The following is a 23675-nucleotide window of genomic DNA, read 5'->3' as shown; positions in this document are numbered from 1 at the left end:
CAGTCCTCAAGCCTCCTCAACAGGTCAGGTTTTCAGGATGTCCCTGCTGTAGCAAAGTTGGCTCAATCAGTCCCAGCTTCAGCACAGGTGGCTCAACCAAAGGCTCAGTCTTTGACTGAGCCTCTGATTGAGCCACCTGTGCTGAAGCTGGGACATTCTGAAAACCTGACCTGTTGGGGGTGCTTGAGGACGGAGGACTGGAGTTAAGCACCCCTGCAATACTGTAAACAGTCAGTGAAAAGGGTTTAAGGCGGGAGAGGGCTTTAGATACAAAGGGGGTTAAAAGAAGACATCCTTGAGAAGAACGCAACGAAGAGTAAATAAGTACTTCAATATTAGGTGATACATTGTTTTACAATTGATATTTAAGGAGCTTCTTTTCTCCCTCTTCCTCGGGTCAAGCGATGCTGGTTTACAAAGGTGTCTCTGAGTTTAACACAGATGTACAAACCAAGATAAGACTTTAAGACAGATGAGATGGAATTCCCCTTCAACCACAGGAAGCGAATTTCAGAACTGTCAATCTATCTCCAATTCATCATGAGAATGGGATTTGGGGAGCTCGTTGCGATGTAATCTTCCGGCTTCAAAATAAGAGCAAAAAAAAAAAAACACACTCAATGAAAGAAAATTTTAAAATTAAGACCTTCATAAACTGTAAAAGTACCTCAGTAATTTATTTAAGCAGTCGCCCCTGTGGGTCACTGTATCACTCTGGGTTTAGAAAGTCACACGGTCTCTTTACACTTCAAAACTTTCCATCAATCTCTAACCCTACAAGTCTCACATATCTGGCACAGACCTAGTGAAATCAAATTGGATAGGGGCAATCGCATCCAGGGTGTTTGGGGGCAATCGCATCCAGGGTGTTTGGGGGCAATCGCATCCAGGGTGTTTGGGGGCAATCGCATCCAGGGTGTTTGGGGGCAATCGCGTCCAGGGTGTTTGGGGGCAATCACATCCAGGGTGTTTGGGGGCAATCGCATCCAGGATGTTTGGGGGCAATCGCATCCAGGGTGTTTGGGGGCAATCGCATCCAGGATGTTTGGGGGCAATCGCATCCAGGGTGTTTGGGGGCAATCGCATCCAGGGTGTTTGGGGGCAATCGCATCCAGGGTGTTTGGGGGCAATCGTATCCAGGGTGTTTGGGGGCAATCGCATTCAGGGTGTTTGGGGGCAATCGCATCCAGGATGTCTGGGGGCAATCGCATCCAGGGTGTTTGGGGGCAATCGCATCCAGGGTGTTTGGGGGCAATCGCATCCAGGATGTTTGGGGGCAATCGCATCCAGGGTGTTTGGGGGCAATCGCATCCAGGATGTTTGGGGGCAATCGCATCCAGGATGTTTGGGGACAATTGTATCCAGGATGTTTGGGGGCAATTGTATCTAGGATGTTTGGGGGCAATTGTATCCAGGGTGTTTGGGGGCAATCGCATCCAGGATGTTTTGGGGGCAATAGCATCCAGGGTGTTTGGGATCAATTGCATCCAGGGTGTTTTGGGGCAATTGCATCCAGGGTGTTTGGGGGCAATTGTATCCAGGGTGTTTGGGGGCAATTGCATCCAGGGTGTTTGGGGGCAATTGTATCCAGGATGTTTGGGGGCAATACAGCATCCAAGGTATTTCACAACAGGAAACATTTTTGGATTCATAAATTGAAAGCACTCAAACCCCTAGGTCTAAATATTGACATTGATCTCAATTCCTTTTAGATTTAACCTATTCTGCACTTATGTGCCTGTGTGTTTTCTTAAATATTTGAAACTATTTTCACCTTTTATATTTATGTATTCTAGTGATATTTTATAATTAATTATTATTAATGAATTATTAATTAATCTCATCCTTATTTTTGTGGATGCTCCACCTCAGATTCCTCTATGTACTTTCTCCCTATACATACATTTATTATATGCTAATTTGTGTTTGTTTCTCCCTTAGAGCAATTGCCTGCTACCTTAACTGCATATTATCTCTCCCTCTTATTGAATATCTTCTGTTATAGTTTTTATACAGATGTATAGTTAATTATTTATTTCTGTTAGTATTATTTGGCTTAGACCAATTTGTTTTTGCGCCGCCTCTATCGCCGTGAGGTCAACATTTGGGACTATTTATATCGGACCAGTGCATTGTGGACTATCACTGCACCCCTGAGGAAGCTCGCCTAGCTAAGTGAAATGCGTCGGGTGGTCCCTAAAACCGCAAGTGCTGCCGTTCCCTGCATCAAAGAGGCTGAAAGCGGAGGTTTCCATTGGCTCCTCTGCTATCGTGACGTCATCCACCGGGGAGCCTGGAAGTGCGATTTGCCATCTGGGTGACTAAAGCCAGCCGAGTGCGACCGTCACCTCTAGGCCCAGAGTGGTCCCAACACTGTTTTTTTTTTATCTTGGAGCATGTGAGTTGTATGGGCTCACTGCTCAAATGTATTGTACCATATAAAGCTGTTCTATACCATGCATACTGTACATCTTCTTGTGTTTTATGATTCGGGGAGTTCCAGCTACGCAAGCTCATGATCCAGAGCAGATTTAATCTGACAAACGCCTGAATACTTTCCCCACCACGTGAGTGGGCGTTTAAATGATCTATAACCCACTTTATTACTTTGTTGCACATTGGCACTGTGTTATTTTTTCTTTCTATACATGATTGAAGGGAGTTTGCGCTTTGAAGTTTTTTGTGGTGTCTGTATAAGGGCCGCTGAGAAACACCCCCTAACCAGCTGCATCTCTCCTACATGGTGATATAAACACTTGTATGTTTTCACTATCACAGTGTTATTTTATATATATTCAAGTAGGTGTTTGGTTTTGCGCTTTTTTCTTGCTACACAAATCACACACAACTCTTTGAATAAGCACTCTATGTGTGAAATGCATTAGAAATTAGCCAGAACTACTCTTTTTCGTGTTTTCTATTCATTAAAAACCTTTTTTGGTCACTACGTCCTTGTGGCTTCATTTGGCTGGATACACAAACCCCAAAAGGTGTTGTATGTCCCCATGCTTTAGTGTATCTGCCTGTGATCGGGTAGTAATAACAAACCTTGTTCCTTTCTTCACTTCCCAGCGTTGAGGCGGTTACACCCAGACGTGCTGCCAGGATTCAATGCATGAATGCCTCTAAAGTATCATTGCAAAGCACTTTTCAGCTGAAAAGACACTGGACAAATAAAAGTTGTTATTATTACAGTCTCCGTTTTGGCAGCCTCACGTATAGTCAGATAATTAACTCTGTATCTAGTTCAGCAGAAAGCATACTGACAACGCAGAGTCCGCCGTGCAAGTATCTGCCTTGGGAACAGCAGGTGTACATGAACTTTATTAAAGGGTCAGAAATGGGTTGAGGTCAGGGGTGGGCAACTCCAGTCCTCAAGGGCCACCAACTGGTCACGTTTTCAGGTTATCCCTGCTTCAATACTCCTTGAGAAAGCGCCACAGTGGGCGTGAAACGCGTGGGAGGTTTTTTTTTGTTCTGTTCTCTTTTTTTATGTAGTTTAATAAATTGATTTTATTTTTCTACGCTGGCGAGTTTCCACATTTTTTTTCCTTTGGGGCGGCAGTCCCATCGATCCACCCACTTCTTTAATTTATTTTGATCGACCGGGCGCCATGGGGGGACACGGAGGTGAGTCTGCACAGTGACTATCCACTCAGACCCACCACCGCAGGAGGAGAAGGACGGTGCTTTCTAGTAAGTAAAGTTACTCCACTCCGGACACGTCGGAGACGCGGGGTCAGGACCAGAGCTGTAAACAGAGGTACATGGTAAAGTGGGGCTCCACTTAGTCCACATTAGTACCTTCTCTGTTTTCACCTGTTACTTTCCACCCCTTACTGCGTCTCCCCCCATCCTTTTACTCCCTGACTTTACATCTCCACAACCCATGGGGAGCTCCGCCATTTACCGATTCAATACAAAATATTTATTTATTTTTTCTGTTCTCTTAGAGCTGATATTCATGTTTTTTTTTCTTTTATCCCTGCTTCAGCCCATGTGGTTCAATCAGTGGCTCATTCGAAACGCAAAGGTTTTTGGGGTACAAAGGGTACAAATTCAGGTACCATATTGTATAGTATTAGACCTGAAGAAGGGGTAGTTTGTACCCCCAAAACGTTGGCACTTGGTCTCGTTTCACCAATAAATGGTCTGCATTGAGCTTTATATTGTGTGTGTGGTGTGTGTCTAATGTGTTGTTTTTCTATTCTGATTAGGGCTGGTAGTGGGTTTGAGGGGATCCTGCCACAGAGGACAGACTGACCCCCCAATAAGGATACTTTATGCCATTCTCACACAAGGAGGGCAAGGCACGTGTATCTTTGTTTGTATTCATAAAACTTCGGTATCTATTTGCCAAAGTGTCCCGTCTACATCACTGGGGCAAAACCAAAAAAAAAAATACAATATTTATCAAAGAAAAGATATTCCATTAAAATTAAAAGGTATTTCTTCCTCTGATAAATCTGGTGAAATTCTGTGGCACAGTTTTTTCCCAGAAAGACTTGAATTAATAACCCCCATACTGTTATATGCCCTTAACAGCACCTACTGCTGAGCGTAACTCGGCCAAGAGCGTAACATCGCCGCCCTGGTGGCCCTGCTAGATATAGGACAGATAAGGGCAACTTCATACATAGAACAGAGGAGGGAGTAGGGGGTATGATACCTTTTATTGGACCAACAAGTAGTTGATATGATAAGCTTTCCAACCTCTCAGGGTCCTTCACCGGGTACCCTGACCCAGAGAGGTTGGAAAGCTTGTAACATATCAGCTACTTGTTGGTCCAATACAAGGCGTCATACCCCCTACTCCCGCTCCCTCCTGTGTTACTACATGGAAGAAAGGACTCACATGGAACAGAGTGAGATATCACACAAGCTGAGTGAGAGGAACGACTGAGCCAGACAAGCACTGCCGTCTCCTGTGTGCATAATGGGACAAGTGGATGTGGCCATTTCTCCGCCGCCATTCAGCTGCAGAGGGACACTTTGCCGTCGCCTTCTTGATGCTCGCTGTTTTCCCCAAGGTAGGTAATTAACACTTGGGCAAGGGATTTTTGGGGTAAGGGGATTGAGTTAAGGTTTTTAGGGTAAGGGCTAAGGTTAGGGGCTTACCTTGGTGGTGAAGCGGCCGGCGGGGAGGTGAGTGGCAGCTAAACACCGGTGGCAAAACAGCCGCGACAAAATGTCCTAGACTATCCTGGGTGGTTTCTCTGCCAAAAACAAGCAACTAAAGGGGCGTTTCAGAAGGAGGGAAATGTGGTTAAAACTCCAGAAAGAAGTGTGACTGCTCAGCAGTCTTGGAAGAAGCCATCCCCCAGCAGGAAGTGTCCAGGTCAAGGCAGGGGGGCAAAGGTTGCACATCCAAAAACATTTATGTAGAGGAGCAGAAAGAGGGTCAGAGATAGTGACAGGGGAGAGCTGATGGAATTTCTACTACAGGGTCACCCCAGCATGTAGGAAAGAAGACGAGGTTCTGATGCACTGCAGTGAGTTAATCTTCTCGCAAACAAAGTGACACCACATTCTAGGCCAGGTCAGGCCTGATTTTAACACATGTTCGGGCTGCTTTGGTGTGAAAGCAGATGACAAAAATGAAAGGGTGGCTATATTAAAATAGGACTCTCACATTGTCCTGCCGATGAAGGGTTAACTGATAGGTAATCACTGAAGGCATTGGTTGACATTTCATTTTCCTGAGTGCCAGATCTGGTGGTTGGGGGGATGGGGGGGGAAGGTAGGGCTTGTCCCAACTCCATTCCTTCAGAACCCCCAACCGGTCAGGTTTTAAGGGTATCCTTGCTTCAGCACAGGTGGCACAATCGGTGACCCAGACTAGAGCAAATCACAGATCAAATTCTAATCATTAAGAGGACAAAGGAGATCAGTACACAGCTGTAGTACACGTGTATATTCGCCAGGACTTACAAAGAGACGGGGTTGTAGGGTCATTAGTCATTTCGATAGCTGACGTTTTGCATTCAGAATGACATTATTACCAGTAGCCCCCCACAGTGTAAGCTTTTGTGAAGCAGGCAACCCTTTCATCCCATTACTTACACTTTATTGGGTGCTATGCATACAAAGACGCAATGGTTCTTTTTTTTGTCGTACAATTGACGCTTCTTGAGACATTCTTTGCGTGTCACTTGGCAGCAATTTATCAAGGTCATTCCCACATCTTTTGTCTTGTGCGCCTCAGGGGGGCTGTTTATATAAGTTACCAGACACCCACAGTATATTATATTATGTATAAAATTGTAAGTGCGTCACTTTTGCACATGTTCTGTGCATCAAAACGCCTACTTTACCAGTCTAAATTCTTTCAAAACTAAAGCTGTGTGACATTTTAATCTGGTCTGTAACTGTTACCTACGCCTATAATATATATTATCTCTAAGGCCGGGGACATAGTACGGTGTGCCTTGCTGAGCCGCGCTGAGCAGATGCACTTACCCCCTGCATCTGTCATCAGCGCGGCTTTAGCAGCCGCTTCCGCATGCGTGCGGAGGCGCAGGTATTTTGGAGAGACAGGCAAATTTAAAATTTGCCGCCCAGGGGAGCGGAGGAGCGGTCACGTGACCGCTCACATCCAATTGGGAGTGAGGGAATAGCCCTGCCTCCCGCCTACGCCACGCCTTCGCCCCACCTCCGCCCCGCCCCCAAAGCGCGCTCACTGCCTCGCCTGCCAGGACACAAAAAAGCTCCAGTTTGAGCAGGCGAAGCAGAGCAGGAGCGCGGATCAGCGCGGCCCGAGGCACCATGCCCGAGGCCTTACTGTGCATGCAATGTATTTATATATAATGTGTCACCCTGCTCACTTACTGTAACTGTATTTGTAACCATGTATTGTCATCATAACTCTTCCTGGTAAAAAAAAACTCATAAATAAATAATTAATTATAAACAAAATTAAAAAAAAATTTTTTTTGATGTTTGCTAAAAAAACAAAAAGAAAAACTACAATCCGCATTATTTTCATGCACCTCACACGTTGGGAGACCGTTTCCAGGCCCCACAGCCGTAATCCCTTTCAGTGGCAACAGTAGCACTTCAGGTCAGAGAGCTATTAACCCTGTCCTGCCTGAGGGGACTGCAGCGGTGGCGTTGCAGACAGCCCAAGTTTTCCCAAAGTATTGCGCTGCACCTGCATGAGAGCACATTCCTTAACCCTTACACTGCCTCGTGGTCAGGGCTCACCATGAATGGGGGCAAAGCCCTTTAAAGTAAATATTGCTAAATACTATTATTTATTGAGGTTAATGTGTATTGATCTCATTACACACAGGCCAGCACATATAGTTGGGAGTATTTATGATCTTTTATGTGGACTAAAAAGTCCCCAGGTTTCTGCTGCAGATGCCATATCTAGCCAAGTCACGTCTGTAACGCTGAGTGACAAATCCCTGCAGTTGTCAGCACTTCACAGCACCCCCCGCCCCCGCAGTCCTGTGTTGTGGGTCCCTGACAGGTATGGGCATGCCCCAGCCCCATCCCCTGTGGTTACACCTCTGCCTGACTGGTTACAAGCAGGAAGCTGGGCTGCACATGTACAGGATCATACTGTCCACAGGTGTCAGGCAACATGAGGCAGGATTAGGTCTCCTCCCCACAGGGGAGACCTCCACAGGGCAGAGTAGAGCAAGGCGCAGAGTGAGGGTTTGTGTGTGAGCACAGAGTGAGGGTGTGTGTGTGTGAGCACAGAGTGAGGGTGTGTGTGTGTGAGCACAGAGTGAGGGTGTGTGTGTGTGAGCACAGAGTGAGGGTGTGTGTGAGCACAGAGTGAGGGTGTGTGTGTGTGTGAGCACAGAGTGAGTGTGTGTGTGTGTGTGAGCACAGAGTGAGGGTGTGTGTGAGAGAGCACAGAGTGAGGGTGTGTGTGAGCAGAGTGAGGGTGTGTGTGTGTGAGCACAGAGTGAGGGTGTGTGTCTGTGAGCACAGAGTGAGGGTATGTGTGTGTGTGAGCTCAGAGTGAGGGTGTGTGTGTGTGTGTGAGCACAGAGTGAGGGTGTGTGTGTGTGTGAGCACAGAGTGAGGGTGTGTGTGTGTGAGAGCACAGAGTGAGGGTGTGTGTGAGCACAGAGTGAGGGTGTGTGTGAGCACAGAGTGAGGGTGTGTGTGTGTGTGTGTGTGTGAGCACAGGGTGTGTGTGTGTGTGTGTGTGTGTGTGTGTGTGTGTGAGCACAGAGTGAGGGTGTGTGTGAGCACAGAGTGAGGGTGTGTGTGAGCACAGAGTGAGGGTGTGTGTGTGAGCACAGGGTGGGAGGGCAGAGCTGCAGCTAATCTCCTGCTTCCAGCCTTTATTCTGCATTGGGATCCTTCTCTCCAAAGAGATTTGGCCTCAGCTCCTTTGTATCTGTGATGTGGCAGCAAGACATAGAATAAATTCAGCTAAAAAGGTCCAAGGAGCAGCTTGCTTATCAGTGACACTGGGGTGGGTGGGGGGCTGTGAGAAGGCACAGCATGGGCTAGAAAAAGGGCACAGCCTGGTGTGACTGCCCTGCGCCCTCACTACATGACCATGGCTGGACCAGCGCTAAGGTGTGATGCAGAATGTGGACCCTTATTGTGGTTTCATCTCTTGTGGATCATAAATCTCAGTGAGGTTTTGTTTTTTTTGATGGACCATTCACCTCTTCTTTCTGCCTGAACCCCCAATAAGTCCCACTGCTTCATTTTCTTCCTGGGGTTTCCAGCAAAGTGGGGTTTCATGTAATTTAACATTTTCACCACCAAGAGGGAAGGAGGATGCTCCCTGGCTGCAGGTAAGGTGGTTGCAGAGGTGTGGGGGAAAAGTAGTGTTACTGATTTAACCCAATCCTCATTCTGCTCCAATAAAGGGAGAAAGCTGCTGTATTCTGCTGCTGCAATATTTATGTTTCAGAAACAGAGAGAGGAATTTGTAACATTATTAAACTTTGATAACTAGGGTCTTGCACATTTGTATTATGACATTACACCCAGCAGGATGGTTATTTTGTATCAAACCTTAGGAGGTAGGTTACCAAAACGGTTGCCTCAGTTATGCACCTGGAAAGTATACCATCTATAGTAAATACAAATGCATCACTGTATTCAGTTTATTTGCTGAACAGTTTTAAAGAGGCAATATTAGCTGCATTTAGAGAAATCTTTTTTTTTTTTTGTTTTAATATACGCTGCCTTTGATTACCTTTATTGAAAACGTATTACCCAAGCTGCCGATCAATGCATTTAGGGTTCACTAAATGGCTGCCTTTCAGTTTCAATCAATCCTTCAATCAGTGTATCTCAGCAGCTACAATGTATTCTTATATTACTAAGGTAACATTATCTATTGTTACAGTTTGCAGCTGAAACTGCTGGGAATATTGGCAACAGATTATCACAAATAGGAAAGTGTTGCAAACATCTTGAACTGCTGGGGAGGTGTGCTGAAACGTGCTATAGAAATCAAAGGATGCTCAGTATATAAAAGTAATTAAAAATGTCATTAAGAGTTGAATTTATAAAAAAAATGTAGTAAGTATTATCTAATACTACAGTACTGGTTTCTTTAACAAGATACACATTTGATGCTCAAGGATGTCTTCTTTCTACCCCCTTTGTATCTAAAGCCCTCTCCCGCCTTAAACCTTTTTCACTGACTGCCCCACACCTCTGGAATGCCCTTCCCCTCAGTACCCGACTAGCACCCTCTCTATCCACCTTTAAGACTCACCTTAAGACACACTTGCTTAAAGTAGCATATGAATAGCACTGTGGATATTCTGAACACAGGATACATAAAGATTGGCCCCCTGCAGACGCACTTACCAGAACTCCCTCCTACTGTCTCTGTACGTTCTCCCTACCTACCAATTAGAATGTAAGCTCCTCGGGGCAGGGACTCCTCTTCCTTAATGTTACTTTTATGTCTAAAGCACTTATTCCCATGATCTGTTATTTATATTATCTGTTATTTATTTGATTACCACATGTATTACTACTGTGAAGCGCTATGTACACTAATGGCGCTATATAAATAAAGACATACAATACAATACATGTAGGATATGGCTTGGATTGCTACTTTTAATGCAATCTTGGACAAGTTGGTTACAGATACAAGGAGGGGAATGTAAGAAATAATGAATTCGTTAATAGTCTTATAATGCATGTGTAAGGAGATGTCAACGTGCTTCACAAATGAAATCAATGCTAAAACAATGTATACAACAATATATATGTAGCTATGGAGCACTGCCAGTGTATGCAGCACTGTGCATGGACTCCTGCAGGAACAATTATTCCCTGTCTCAAAGAGTTTGCAATCTAATTTTGATGCCTGAGGCACAAGGGAGATCGGACGACTTGCCCAAGCTCACAAGGAGATGATGCTAGGATTTGAACTTTGAAGGTACTTACATTACCACTGAGCTATTCCCTCAGCCCATCATATAACAATGATGCTGATATGCAGATATAGGGCCTTATGCCATATCTCCTGAAGTGCCTGTTTTCGGCTGGAGATTTTCATCGGAATATGGGCCAAACAGACGCTTCAGTGGAGTAAGAATGACCTCCATAGTGTGATGTAAGAACGCAATGGCAGTGTATACGACAATTTGTAGGTATAGTTTTATTTATATAGCGCCATTAATGTACATGGCGCTTCACAGTAGTAATACACGAGACATAATAATATAAATAACAAATAATACAAATAGCACATAATGGGAATAAGTGCCTCAGGCATCAAAGTAACATTACCAAAAGTAGTCCCTGCCCCGAAGAGCTTACAATCTGTAAAACATGAGCTGGTCCATGGATCTTGATACAAAGCACTTGTCCTTTGCAGTGATGGGGTAATAAGAAGGTTATCTGCCCTACCTGTATGCACTGGCAGGGTGGCACAAATATTTATTCATTATGAACCCCTCAACCCCCACCCCCCCATCACTTCACTTTCAGAGAGCCCTTCAACGCATTGCAAATACGCACGTGGCCCTTCTGGTACCTAACTACACGTAGTTAAATATCAAGTGACCCCCAATGGGCAGAGGTCAGATGGGGTGTGCGGGTAACGGTAATACGACTAATATACAAAGGCTAACCAAGGAAAACCAGGAATGAATGAGGACAGTGGCAGCTGCTTCTCTACTGCAGAGGGTGAATCATATGCATTATCCCAGAGATTTGCACAGATTACCTCGGAATAACGTGGCATTTCATGCTACCTCTAGTGGGGGCATCCGGCCAAAAGTGATCGGCAATAACTCAAGTTAACCGTTGCATATTGTACCGCACCCAGTTTGGTTTGCTCCACTGGAAACTTTAGGGGGAGAACGCAAAGATCCACAGGGGAGTAAAGCAACGAAACGGTAAAGGATGGTTACACAAATAGGGACGTATTCTGTAATTGTCCCAAGGTCAAAATGCTCATTGAAGTGAATATGTGATACAGACCATTACATGAGTGGCCTGCTGACCTTTTAACTGGATCACATACTCTTAACTGGTTCTCTGAAAAGTTCACTGCGGTTGACAGTTTTTAAGCCGTATTCATGCAGGATGGGAATGAGGGGGTCCCCCGGAACTTACTAGAGGAGGATATCTGGCACACTGTGTCTTCTATGTAAAGTAAATAGTCAACTGCCGGTGCTCACGAATAGGAGGGATGGTCTTGAAAATCCCTGGGGATACGCAAGGTAAAAGAGAACAAAATCCAGGCACACCGTCTTCTCTTTAGGAGATTTACTCAGCAGTGAAGCAAACCAACGTTTCGACTGCACCGCAGTCTTTGCCAAGGTGGGGGCTCACCTTGTGCCTGGATTTTGTTCTCCTCCGGAACTTAACCATGCTCTGGGGAACCCCTTTGGTTCTTGAGATACCTACTGGTGCCATTCCCAGTATGTTGGTGCACTGCTAAAGAGAGGGCAGGGCACAAAAAGGGGTGTGCCAGAGCCTGTTTCAAAAGAGGAAGGGGGTGTGACTTTGTAAATGGCTGCTATAGAAACAAAAACTGCTTGTTATATTATAATACAGGAAAAATGTCATTCAGAGTTGTTTACAAAAAATGCTACAAGTATTTTCTCATAGTACAGAACTGATTTATTTTTAAAAACACACAAGTAGGATATTGCTGGGTCTGCAGCTTTAATGGAGCATACCTTTCTTGGACCAAAGTGTAATAATAGCAGTGACGTTTAAGTGGTTGCATCTGGGTAAATGACGCCCTGTAAAAATATTTGTAATCGTTGTTTAAAGTTAGTTGGTAAACACGGAGAGCAGAGACCTGGGAGGGGTTAGGGGTTAGGTTCCCGCTGGCTGCTCCCTTCTGTGTGAAGTGACTGTGTGTTCAATAAGAGTTTGCACAGCCAAAGTCCCTCTCTCCCCCCACCCATTATCTTTATTGTCTCTCTGATAAGGATATCATGGGCTAAAGGGAAATAAAACACTTGATTGACAAACACTTCCCCATTTAGCGGCACTGAGTCATTTGCACTTCATTTCTAAAAAGAAAAAAAAAACAGATCTTTGCTTCTAGCACAGTTACATTAATTCAAGGAAGCGAATTAGATGTTACATTGTTTACGAACAGTTGTTTTTTGGCTGGCGACATGAGATTGCAACTTTTAAGTGTCCTAACTCTGGGGGGAAATCCCAGCGTATGACTGCAGGGTTACCACACAATATATTGAACGCCTTCAGTGCAAGAGAGGTTAGGGTTAATCCTATAGGAATAGTGAAAATGAAATTAAACCCTAACTAAACAGCGCTTAACCTGTGAGGTGTATTTACACGTGCAACAAATACTATAATATCGTGCAAAAAATTTAAACAACAAAATGGGAAAAACCAATTGTGTTAACAAAAGGACGGAGCTGCCAAAGGCTTCCCACAATGCAAGTTACCTCCAACCTGCGTACACTAAAAAGGATACCTGGCGCTCACAATTACACTGTGTCCATAGGAAACAAAACAGTCTCTTGAAAATCCCCCAGAGAGTCCAAATCATGAAGTTGATGTCGGAAAATCCTATAGGACACTGACTTTTCCCTATTCCAAGATGACCGCGAGGTTGTTTCCTGTCAACCTGCCACTCAGCAACGTCATTTACTCCTGTGGGCAGCCATTATTTTTCCATCCTAGTATTGACAACGTTTGTGAGATGATTTCCCATTGCCTAAACCCAATACAATCCTTCCCCAGCGGGCGTCCGAGTTCAAGTAATGTAAGATGTTTTAAAAAACTACTAAACAGAGCAGCGTATGGGCCCATAGGAGCTGTGCTTTGTTTGCTGTGCGGCTGGTATCATCTTCTTGGAATGCAGACCCCAGAATCCTTTGCGTCATCTCAATAGGTGAAAAACTATTTCCAAAGGGGGGAAAAGGATGAACGTTATGTCCATAAAAGAATGTATTCTGTCATGAGTAATAGCTAATCAGATATAAAAGCTCTCAAATAAGGTTCAAAATCACAACTTTGCTGCGGACTCGGTAACCTGTACAAACAAACGGAACGTTTCTGATGCCGGCATTATCCCTGGTAGTGATGTCATCTGACTAGCGCATCGGAGGGGGGAATCAGATTGGGGCATTTACAGAAGATATGCCCCAATACCTAACAGGTGAAGTGGCTATGACAAAACAGGCAAGGTGGTGCTAGAGTGTAGGTACTTATGATAAAGAAAATGTTATGGTGGCAACCATCTTAAACGTGGCCCAGAGAAAATAATAATAATCGAGCTGCTTCTTGCAGTGTTATTGTTACGAGTTAGCAAGCCCCCGGCACAGTACAATGAGCTTGTAAAAGACAATAACATTAGCATACACTGGTGCAATAGGTAAGGATTCAAGGAGCTTACAGTCTAAACCAGCGGTGGGCAATTCCAGTCTTCAAGGGCCACCAACAGGTCAGGTTTTCAGAATATCCCTGCTTCAGCACAGGTGGTGCCAAATATGTACTTACATTCTAAATTTGAAGTTAATCGAACAATTCCCTGAGGATCTCAAGTGAAGAAAAAAAAACAAGTGTTTCGGATGCTACCCGAAGCATGCGCCAAACATACCAAAACCCCAGCTACGCTCTTCCTTTTCCTCCTATTACATAGCATCCTCACAGGCAAGCCTAGCTGGGTGTATAGAGAACCCAGTCATAGAGATCTCTCTTTTCTGATACCCATACGTCGCTGCGTGATCTACCCATCGAAAGAAGAAGCTGGGAGGGTCAACACTTGTCACTATCGCGGTGATCTGCGCACCCGCTGGCGTATATAGGAATACCCCCCCCAGTTTGCGCACCCCTGATGATATCTAATGATATCACACAAGGCGAAAAATAAATTCCTTCCTGTCTCCAAGAATTGGCAATCAGATTACTCCTTGGATCAACATCCTTCCCATGTTTACTTATTTGGTATATCCCTGTATACATTCCCTTTCTAAAAAGATGTCCAACCTTTTTTTGAACATACCTATTGTATCTGCCATCACAGTCTCCATGGGTAATGAATTCCACACTGCAACTGCCCTTACTGTAAAGAACCCTATCCTTTGTGTTGCTGGTGAAATCTCCTTTCCTCCAACCTTAAGGTACGACCCTGAGTCCTTTGTACTGCCATTGGGATGACTAGTTCTTAGATGACATCTTCCAAAGTAGCGTTTGTTGCCAATATTGTGTGTGCATGAGTGTGCAGCATTACACAACCCCTGACACAACTGCAGGCTTCTTGGGGATTTCCCATCATTTACACGTTATCATGTTGAATTTTTAGAGCACGTGGCTCACACCCGTTCATATGTTTTTCGGTCTCTTCATTTGCTGTTTCTTTTCCCAGGTTGATATGTCGATGTTTGGCTTCAGTGTGTGTCCTTTGGGTCCTTCAGACGACTCCATCCCTCAGCCAGGTACAATAGGCAGGAGTGACATACTGTAGAAAAGAGGTGCTCAACTTCAGTCCTCATTCAGGATACCCCTGCTTCAGCACAGGTGGCTCAATCAGAGACTCAGTCTTTGACTGAGCCTCTGATTGAGCCACCTGTGCTGAAGCTGGGATATTTTAGGTTTGAGGACTGCAGTTGAGCACCCCCTGCTCTAGAATGTTGTAATAAGTCTGTCTGGTTGCTCCTTTGCCTCATCTTTCCCTGTCTATCTTATGCCCTGGTAGTATGGTGAGCATGCTAAGGTTGTTCCCTTCCATGTGTAACTATTTATTACCTAATGGTTGCAAAGCTTTTACCAAGACAAGAAAAATGTGCTAAATAAACAGCACATCCCAAGGATAGTCCAACGCTTCTGTTCTAAGGACTAACCATGTTATACCACTGGTCCTTTTAAATGTGCTGTTCTCGTGATATGATGCCACGATTGGGGGTGTTCTTTTACATCAGGGGTGCTCAACCCCAGTCCTCAAGCCCCCCCCCCATTTTTCAGATTTTCAGGATATCCCAGCTTCAGCACAGGTGGCTCAATCAGAGGTTCAGTCTTCGACTGAACCTCTGATTGAGCCACCTGTGTTGAAGCAGGAACGGATTTAACCACCTGTGCAGAAGCAGGGACATCCTGAAAACCTGACCTGTTGTGTGGGGGGGGGGGGTTGAGGACTGGAGTTGAGCCCCCCCTGTTTTATATCACTGGCAGTATCAGGCTCCGTGGATCCCGGTTTTTGGCAATCTTTATGGTTTTATGCCCACCATCATAACATGTAATACTGGCAAACGAGAGCTTCAGACCAGCCCATGTGACTTCAGTCATTCCGTCTCTGGGCCTCTCAAGCTCTATAAATGAGATTGTAGGATCTGGGACCACTGATACAATGTAGCTAGATTTTGGACTGCGTCTAGTAGAGCAATGGTGCTCAACTCCAGCCCTCAAGACCACCACCACCACCCCCCCCCCCCCCCACAACAGGTCAGGTTTTAAGGATATCCCAGCTTCAGCACAGGTGGCTCAGTCGACTGAGCCACTGATTGAGCTCATCTGTGCTGAAGTGGGGACTGATTGATCTATCTGTGCTGAAGCAGGGACTGATTGAGCCACCTGTGCTGAAGCAGAGACTGATTTGAGCCACCTGTGCTGAAGCTGAGATATTCTTAAAATCTGACCTATTGGGGGGTCTTGAGGACTGGAGTTGAGCCCCCCTGTAGTAGAGCCCATATAGGCAGAGTGTCAGCACTATGTAAAGATATATAATTCATAATTATATAAGGATATCATATATCATAGAGGGTCTATATATATATATATATATATATATACACTGAAATATCCATGTTTTCATTTAGAGATGTCAAAACACTTCGACAACAGAACTATCCCATTCCTGCTGTGTTTATCACACTTACGTCCTGTATATTAAGAGAGACACATGCCTGTGTTTATTCTTTTGCTGCCCTGACGCACTCAAATAATAGCGCAGGAATATTTGTACCAGAATCTTCAGACTTTGTCCAGATGACTCAGAACTTGGACTATGCGAGGAACTATGATATTTCATTAAGACGACAGTAAATTCCATATTTTTCCCACATAGCTCTACAGCAGGAGTGTGCAACTACAGCCCTCAATGGCCACCAACAGGTCAGGTTTTTAGGATATCCCTGCTTTAGCACAGGTTACTATAGAACAAGAAATGCTATGTCCCTCTGGGTCACAAACAGGCTATATTTGACAGGAGGGTTGTCTTGAGAGAATGAGCTTCTGAGTAGATGCCCCGGGCTCATTTTCGCCAACATTGACGCCCTTATCCACACACTTTCAATCCCATCCAATAAGAACATGCCCCAGGCCCCTCAGGGCTTCCTGGGATTGCCCAAAACATTGTCAAAGAAAGTAAGCTAAGCGGGCCAGGAACCAGATAGGGATCATGTCTGGGCTGCTTACATGTTGGGCGAACACATCGTTTCCATGCTGGAGGAATGTTGGGTTCCAGGTTAAAAAAAACTCCTCGTTCGGAATATAGAATTTGAACTTCTGGGAGGTGCCGTCTAACAGCGGGGTGAACGCTGCACAATGTTCTTCTTTATTAGGTACAGAGGACCCCACTGCAGAGAGGATTTGCGCACAGACTCGGCCCCGAGCTCAGCTCTCCTTTGGGTTCCAGCAATGAGTGGAGCTCATGGCACAGCTGGTCACCGTGTTCTCGGACCTGCGGCGGGGGAGCAGCGGTGCGTACCAGGCAGTGTCTCCACAGGTAGGGTACATGCGTATGTTCATACCTCTCCTCAGGTAGGGTGCATGGTCATGTTGTTATGTTACTCTCCTCAGGTAGGGTACATGGGCATGTTCATACCTCTCCTCAGGTAGGGTGCATGGTCATGTTGTTATGTTACTCTCCTCAGGTAGGGTACATGGGCATGTTCATATGTTACTCTCCTTAGATAGGGTACTCGGGCATGTTCATATGTTACTCCCCTCAGGTAGGGTACATGGGTATGTTCATATGTTACTCTCCTCAGGTAGGGTACATGGGTATGTTCATATGTTACTCTCCTCAGGTAGGGTACATGGGTATGTTCATATGTTACTCTCCTCAGGAAGGGTACATGGGTATGTTCATATGTTACTCTCCTCAGGTAGGGTACATGGGTATGTTCATATGTTACTCTCCTCAGGTAGGGTACATGGGCATGTTGTTCATATGTTACTCTCCTCAGGTAGGGTACATGGGCATGTTCATATGTTACTCCCCTCAGGTAGGGTACATGGGCATGTTCATATGTTACTCCCCTCAGGTAGGGTACATGGGCATGTTCATATGTTACTCCCCTCAGGTAAGGTACATGGGTATGTTCTTATGTTACTCCCCTCAGGTAGGGTACTCGGGCATGTTCATATGTTACTCTCCTCAGGTAAGGTACATGGGTATGTTCATATGTACTCCCCTCGGGTAGGGTACATGGGCATGTTCATATGTTACTCCCCTCAGGTAAGGTACATGGGTATGTTCATATGTTACTCCCCTCAGGTAGGGTACTCGGGCATGTTCATATGTTACTCTCCTCAGGTAGGGTACATGGGCATGTTCATATGTTACTCCCCTCAGGTAGGGTACATGGGTATGTTCTTATGTTACTCCCCTCAGGTAGGGTACTCGGGTATGTTCATATGTTACTCCCCTCAGGTAGGGTACATGGGTATGTTCATATGTTACTCCCCTCAGGTAGGGTACATGGGTATTTTCATATGTTACTCTCCTCAGGTAGGGTACATGGGTATGTTCATATGTTACTCTCCTCAGGTAGGGTACATGGGTATGTTCATATGTTACTCCCCTCAGGTAGGGTACATGGGTATGTTCATATGTTACTCTCCTCAGGTAGGGTACATGAGTATGTTCATATGTTACTCCCCTCAGGTAGGGTACATGGGTATGTTCATATGTTACTCTCCTCAGGTAGGGTACATGGGTATGTTCATATGTTACTCTCCTCAGGTAGGGTACATGGGTATGTTCATATGTTACTCCCCTCAGGTAGGGTACATGGGTATGTTCATATGTTACTCTCCTCAGGTAGGGTACATGGGTATGTTCATATGTTACTCCCCTCAGGTAGGGTACATGGGTATGTTCTTATGTTACTCCCCTCAGGTAGGGTACATGGGTATGTTCATATGTTCCACAAATCAAAGGCCGGCACTGTTACAGAAAAGGTCATGGGTGAAAACTCAGATGCTCCAAGCTTACGGCTCCCGGGCGAGTGCGCTGACCTGTGAGATGGGGACTGGTTCACTAATGTGTCATTAAGATAAGAACAGGTATCCGTTTTACAAACCCAAATTAGAGCTCAATGAAAGCTTGGAAAGAAAGTTTATCATTAGTCAGAGCTGTGCAGAAAGAATTAATTTACCTGTTGGAAACAAATTATTTCCTGCATAAGTCACTGAAAAGGATGTAAGGGTCTGAATTTAAAATAAAGATCTCTATTCTGGGAAGAGAAATGTTATCATCATTTTTGGGCCATCCCTCCAGGCCCCTGCTATCCTGCTGCACATGTACCATCCCTCCAGGCCCCTGCTATCCTGCTGCACACGTACCATCCCTCCAGGCCCCTGCTATCCTGCAGCACATGTACCATCCCTCCAGGCCCCTGCTATCCTGCAGCACATGTATCATCCCTCCAGGCCCCTGCTATCCTGCTGCACATGTACCATCCCTCCAGGCCCCTGCTATCCTGCTGCACATGTACCATCCCTCCCGGCCCCTGCTATCCTGCTGCACACGTACCATCCCTCCAGGCCCCTGCTATCCTGCAGCACACGTACCATCCCTCCAGGCCCCTGCTATCCTGCTGCACATGTACCATCCCTCCGGGCCCCTGCTATCCTGCTGCACATGTACCATCCCTCCAGGCCCCTGCTATCCTGCTGCACACGTACCATCCCTCCAGGCCCCTGCTATCCTGCTGCACACGTACCATCCCTCCAGGCCCCTGCTATCCTGCTGCACATGTACCATCCCTCCAGGCCCCTGCTATCCTGTGCACATGTACCATTCCTCCAGGCCCCTGCTATCCTGCTGCACATGTACCATCCCTCCAGGCCCCTGCTATCCTGCTGCACATGTACCATTCCTCCAGGCCCCTGCTATCCTGCTGCACACGTACCATCCCTCCAGGCCCCTGCTATCCTGCTGCACATGTACCATCCCTCCAGGCCCCTGCTATCCTGCTGCACACGTACCATCCCTCCAGGCCCCTGCTATCCTGCTGCACATGTACCATTCCTCCAGGCCCCTGCTATCCTGCTGCACACGTACCATCTCTCCAGGCCCCTGCTATCCTGCTGCACATGTACCATCCCTCCAGGCCCCTGCTATCCTGCTGCACACGTACCATCCCTCCAGGCCCCTGCTATCCTGCTGCACACGTACCATCCCCCCAGGCCCCTGCTATCCTGCTGCACACGTACCATCCCTCCAGGCCCCTGCTATCCTGCTGCACACGTACCATCCCTCCAGGCCCCTGCTATCCTGCTGCACATGCACCATCCCTCCAGGCCCCTGCTATCCTGTGCACATGTACCATTCCTCCAGGCCCCTGCTATCCTGCTGCACATGTACCATTCCTCCAGGCCCCTGCTATCCTGCTGCACATGTACCATCCCTCCAGGCCCCTGCTATCCTGCTGCACACGTACCATCCCTCCAGGCCCCTGCTATCCTGCTGCACACGTACCATCCCCCCAGGCCCCTGCTATCCTGTGCACATGTACCATCCCTCCAGGCCCCTGCTATCCTGCTGCACACGTACCATCCCTCCAGGCCCCTGCTATCCTGTGCACATGTACCATCCCTCCAGGCCCCTGCCATCCTGCTGCACACGTACCATCCCTCCAGGCCCCTGCTATCCTGCTGCACACGTACCATCCCTCCAGGCCCCTGCTATCCTGCTGCACATGTACCATCCCTCCAGGCCCCTGCTATCCTGCTGCACATGTACCATCCCCCCAGGCCCCTGCTATCCTGCTGCACATGTACCATCCCCCCAGGCCCCTGCTATCCTGCTGCACATGTACCATCCCTCCAGGCCCCTGCTATCCTGCTGCACATGTACCATCCCTCCAGGCCCCTGCTATCCTGCTGCACATGTACCATCCCCCCAGGCCCCTGCTATCCTGCTGCACATGTACCATCCCCCCAGGCCCCTGCTATCCTGCTGCACATGTACCATCCCTCCAGGCCCCTGCTATCCTGCTGCACACGTACCATCCCTCCAGGCCCCTGCTATCCTGGAGCACATGTACCATCCCTCCCGGCCCCTGCTATCCTGCTGCACATGTACCATCCCTCCAGGCCCCTGCTATCCTGCTGCACATGTACCATCCCTCCAGGCCCCTGCTATCCTGCTGCACATGTACCATCCCCCCAGGCCCCTGCTATCCTGTGCACATGTACCATCCCTCCAGGCCCCTGCTATCCTGCAGCACATGTACCATCCCTCCAGGCCCCTGCTATCCTGCTGCACACGTACCATCCCTCCAGGCCCCTGCTATCCTGCTGCACATGTACCATCCCCCCAGGCCCCTGCTATCCTGCTGCACACGTACCATCCCTCCAGGCCCCTGCTATCCTGCTGCACACGTACCATCCCTCCAGGCCCCTGCTATCCTGGAGCACATGTACCATCCCCCCAGGCCCCTGCTATCCTGCTGCACATGTACCATCCCCCCAGGCCCCTGCTATCCTGTGCACATGTACCATCCCTCCAGGCCCCTGCTATCCTGCTGCACACGTACCATCCCTCCAGCCCCTGCTATCCTGCTGCACATGTACCATCCCTCCGGGCCCCTGCTATCCTGCTGCCCTTGTACCATCCCTCCAGGCCCCTGCTATCCTGCTGCACATGTACCATCCCTCCAGGCCCCTGCTATCCCGCTGCACATGTACCATCCCTCCAGGCCCCTGCTATCCTGCTGCACACGTACCATCCCTCCAGGCCCCTGCTATCCTGCTGCACACGTACCATCCCTCCAGGTCCCTGCTATCCTGCTGCACATGTACCATCCCTCCGGGCCCCTGCTATCCTGCAGCACACGTACCATCCCTCCAGGCCCCTGCTATCCTGCTGCACATGTACCATCCCTCCAGGCCCCTGCTATCCTGCTGCACATGTACCATCCCCCCAGGCCCCTGCTATCCTGCTGCACATGTACCATCCCTCCAGGCCCCTGCTATCCTGCTGCACACGTACCATCCCTCCAGGCCCCTGCTATCCTGCTGCACATGTACCATCCCTCCAGGCCCCTGCTATCCTGCTGCACATGTACCATCCCTCCAGGCCCCTGCTATCCTGCTGCACATGTACCATCCCCCCAGGCCCCTGCTATCCTGCTGCACATGTACCATCCCTCCGGGCCCCTGCTATCCTGCTGCACATGTACCATCCCTCCAGGCCCCTGCTATCCTGCTGCACATGTACCATCCCTCCAGGCCCCTGCTATCCTGCTGCACACGTACCATCCCTCCAGGCCCCTGCTATCCTGCTGCACATGTACCATCCCTCCAGGCCCCTGCTATCCTGCTGCACATGTACCATCCCTCCAGGCCCCTGCTATCCTGCTGCACACGTACCATCCCCCCAGGCCCCTGCTATCCTGCTGCACATGTACTATCCCTCCAGGCCCCTGCTATCCTGCTGCACACGTACCATCCCTCCAGGCCCCTGCTATCCTGCTGCACACGTACCATCCCTCCAGGCCCCTGCTATCCTGCTGCACATGTACCATCCCTCCAGGCCCCTGCTATCCTGCTGCACATGTACCATCCCCCCAGGCCCCTGCTATCCTGCTGCACATGTACCATCCCTCCAGGCCCCTGCTATCCTGCTGCACATGTACCATCCCTCCAGGCCCCTGCTATCCTGCTGCACATGTACCATCCCCCAGGCCCCTGCTATCCTGCTGCACATGTACCATCCCTCCAGGCCCCTGCTATCCTGCAGCACATGTACCATCCCTCCAGGCCCCTGCTATCCTGCTGCACATGTACCATCCCTCCAGGCCCCTGCTATCCTGCTGCACATGTACCATCCCTCCAGGCCCCTGCTATCCTGCTGCACATGTACCATCCCCCAGGCCCCTGCTATCCTGCTGCACACGTACCATCCCTCCAGGCCCCTGCTATCCTGCTGCGCATGTACCATCCCTCCAGGCCCCTGCTATCCTGCTGCACATGTACCATCCCTCCAGGCCCTGCTATCCTGCTGCACATGTACCATCCCTCCAGGCCCCTGCTATCCTGCTGCACATGTACCATCCCTCCAGCCCCCTGCTATCCTGCTGCACATGTACCATCCCCCCAGGCCCCTGCTATCCTGCTGCACATGTACCATCCCTCCAGGCCCCTGCTATCCTGCTGCACATGTACCATCCCTCCAGGCCCCTGCTATCCTGCTGCACATGTACCATTCCTCCAGGCCCCTGCTATCCTGCTGCACATGTACCATCCCTCCAGGCCCCTGCTATCCTGCTGCACACGTACCATCCCTCCAGGCCCCTGCTATCCTGCTGCACATGTACCATCCCCCCAGGCCCCTGCTATCCTGCTGCACATGTACCATCCCCCCAGGCCCCTGCTATCCTGCTGCACATGTACCATCCCTCCAGGCCCTGCTATCCTGCTGCACATGTACCATCCCTCCAGGCCCCTGCTATCCTGCTGCACATGTACCATCCCTCCAGCCCCCTGCTATCCTGCTGCACATGTACCATCCCCCCAGGCCCCTGCTATCCTGCTGCACATGTACCATCCCTCCAGGCCCCTGCTATCCTGCTGCACACGTACCATCCCTCCAGGCCCCTGCTATCCTGCTGCACATGTACCATCCCCCCAGGCCCCTGCTATCCTGCTGCACACGTACCATCCCTCCAGGCCCCTGCTATCCTGCTGCACATGTACCATCCCTCCAGGCCCCTGCTATCCTGCTGCACATGTACCATCCCTCCGGGCCCCTGCTATCCTGCTGCACATGTACCATCCCTCCAGGCCCCTGCTATCCTGCTGCACACGTACCATCCCTCCAGGCCCCTGCTATCCTGCTGCACACGTACCATCCCCCCAGGCCCCTGCTATCCTGCTGCACATGTACCATCCCTCCAGGCCCCTGCTATCCTGCTGCACACGTACCATCCCCCCAGGCCCCTGCTATCCTGCTGCACATGTACCATCCCTCCAGGCCCCTGCTATCCTGCTGCACACGTACCATCCCTCCA

At 48.4% G+C, this 23675-nt stretch overlaps 2 protein-coding genes and 1 long non-coding RNA gene across 6 annotated transcripts in view; 2 read left to right on the top strand and 1 right to left on the bottom strand.

The window, feature by feature from the left end:
- The window catches only part of RPL37A (ribosomal protein L37a), a 359890-nt gene that overhangs the window by 260031 nt on the left and 76184 nt on the right, over positions 1-23675 (top strand). The gene's annotated exons all lie outside the window — the stretch shown is intronic.
- LOC142468863 (uncharacterized) lies at positions 157-11861 on the bottom strand. The gene is made up of 3 exons (XR_012788891.1): positions 11566-11861; positions 3049-3165; positions 157-584 (listed from the first exon to the last, which is right to left on the bottom strand). It is a non-coding gene; the product is annotated as an uncharacterized LOC142468863 (long non-coding RNA).
- LOC142468861 (ADAMTS-like protein 5) overlaps positions 7561-23675 on the top strand; it is a 44950-nt gene continuing 28835 nt past the window's right edge. For 2 of the 4 annotated variants that reach the window (XM_075575487.1, XM_075575490.1), the window contains exons 1-3: positions 7561-8603; positions 14804-14873; positions 16995-17158. In XM_075575487.1, the coding sequence (XP_075431602.1) occupies positions 8557-8603; positions 14804-14873; positions 16995-17158 (281 nt within the window). In that variant the 5' untranslated portion in view covers positions 7561-8556. Of the gene's footprint in view, positions 8769-14803; positions 14874-16994; positions 17159-23675 lie in introns of all 4 variants that reach the window. The other 2 variants (XM_075575488.1, XM_075575489.1) reach the window with 2 other exon arrangements.

Source organism: Ascaphus truei, chromosome 18, assembly GCF_040206685.1.
Source record: "Ascaphus truei isolate aAscTru1 chromosome 18, aAscTru1.hap1, whole genome shotgun sequence".
NCBI classification, from domain to species: Eukaryota; Metazoa; Chordata; class Amphibia; order Anura; family Ascaphidae; genus Ascaphus; species Ascaphus truei.
This window is presented reverse-complemented; position numbering and strand designations above follow the sequence as displayed.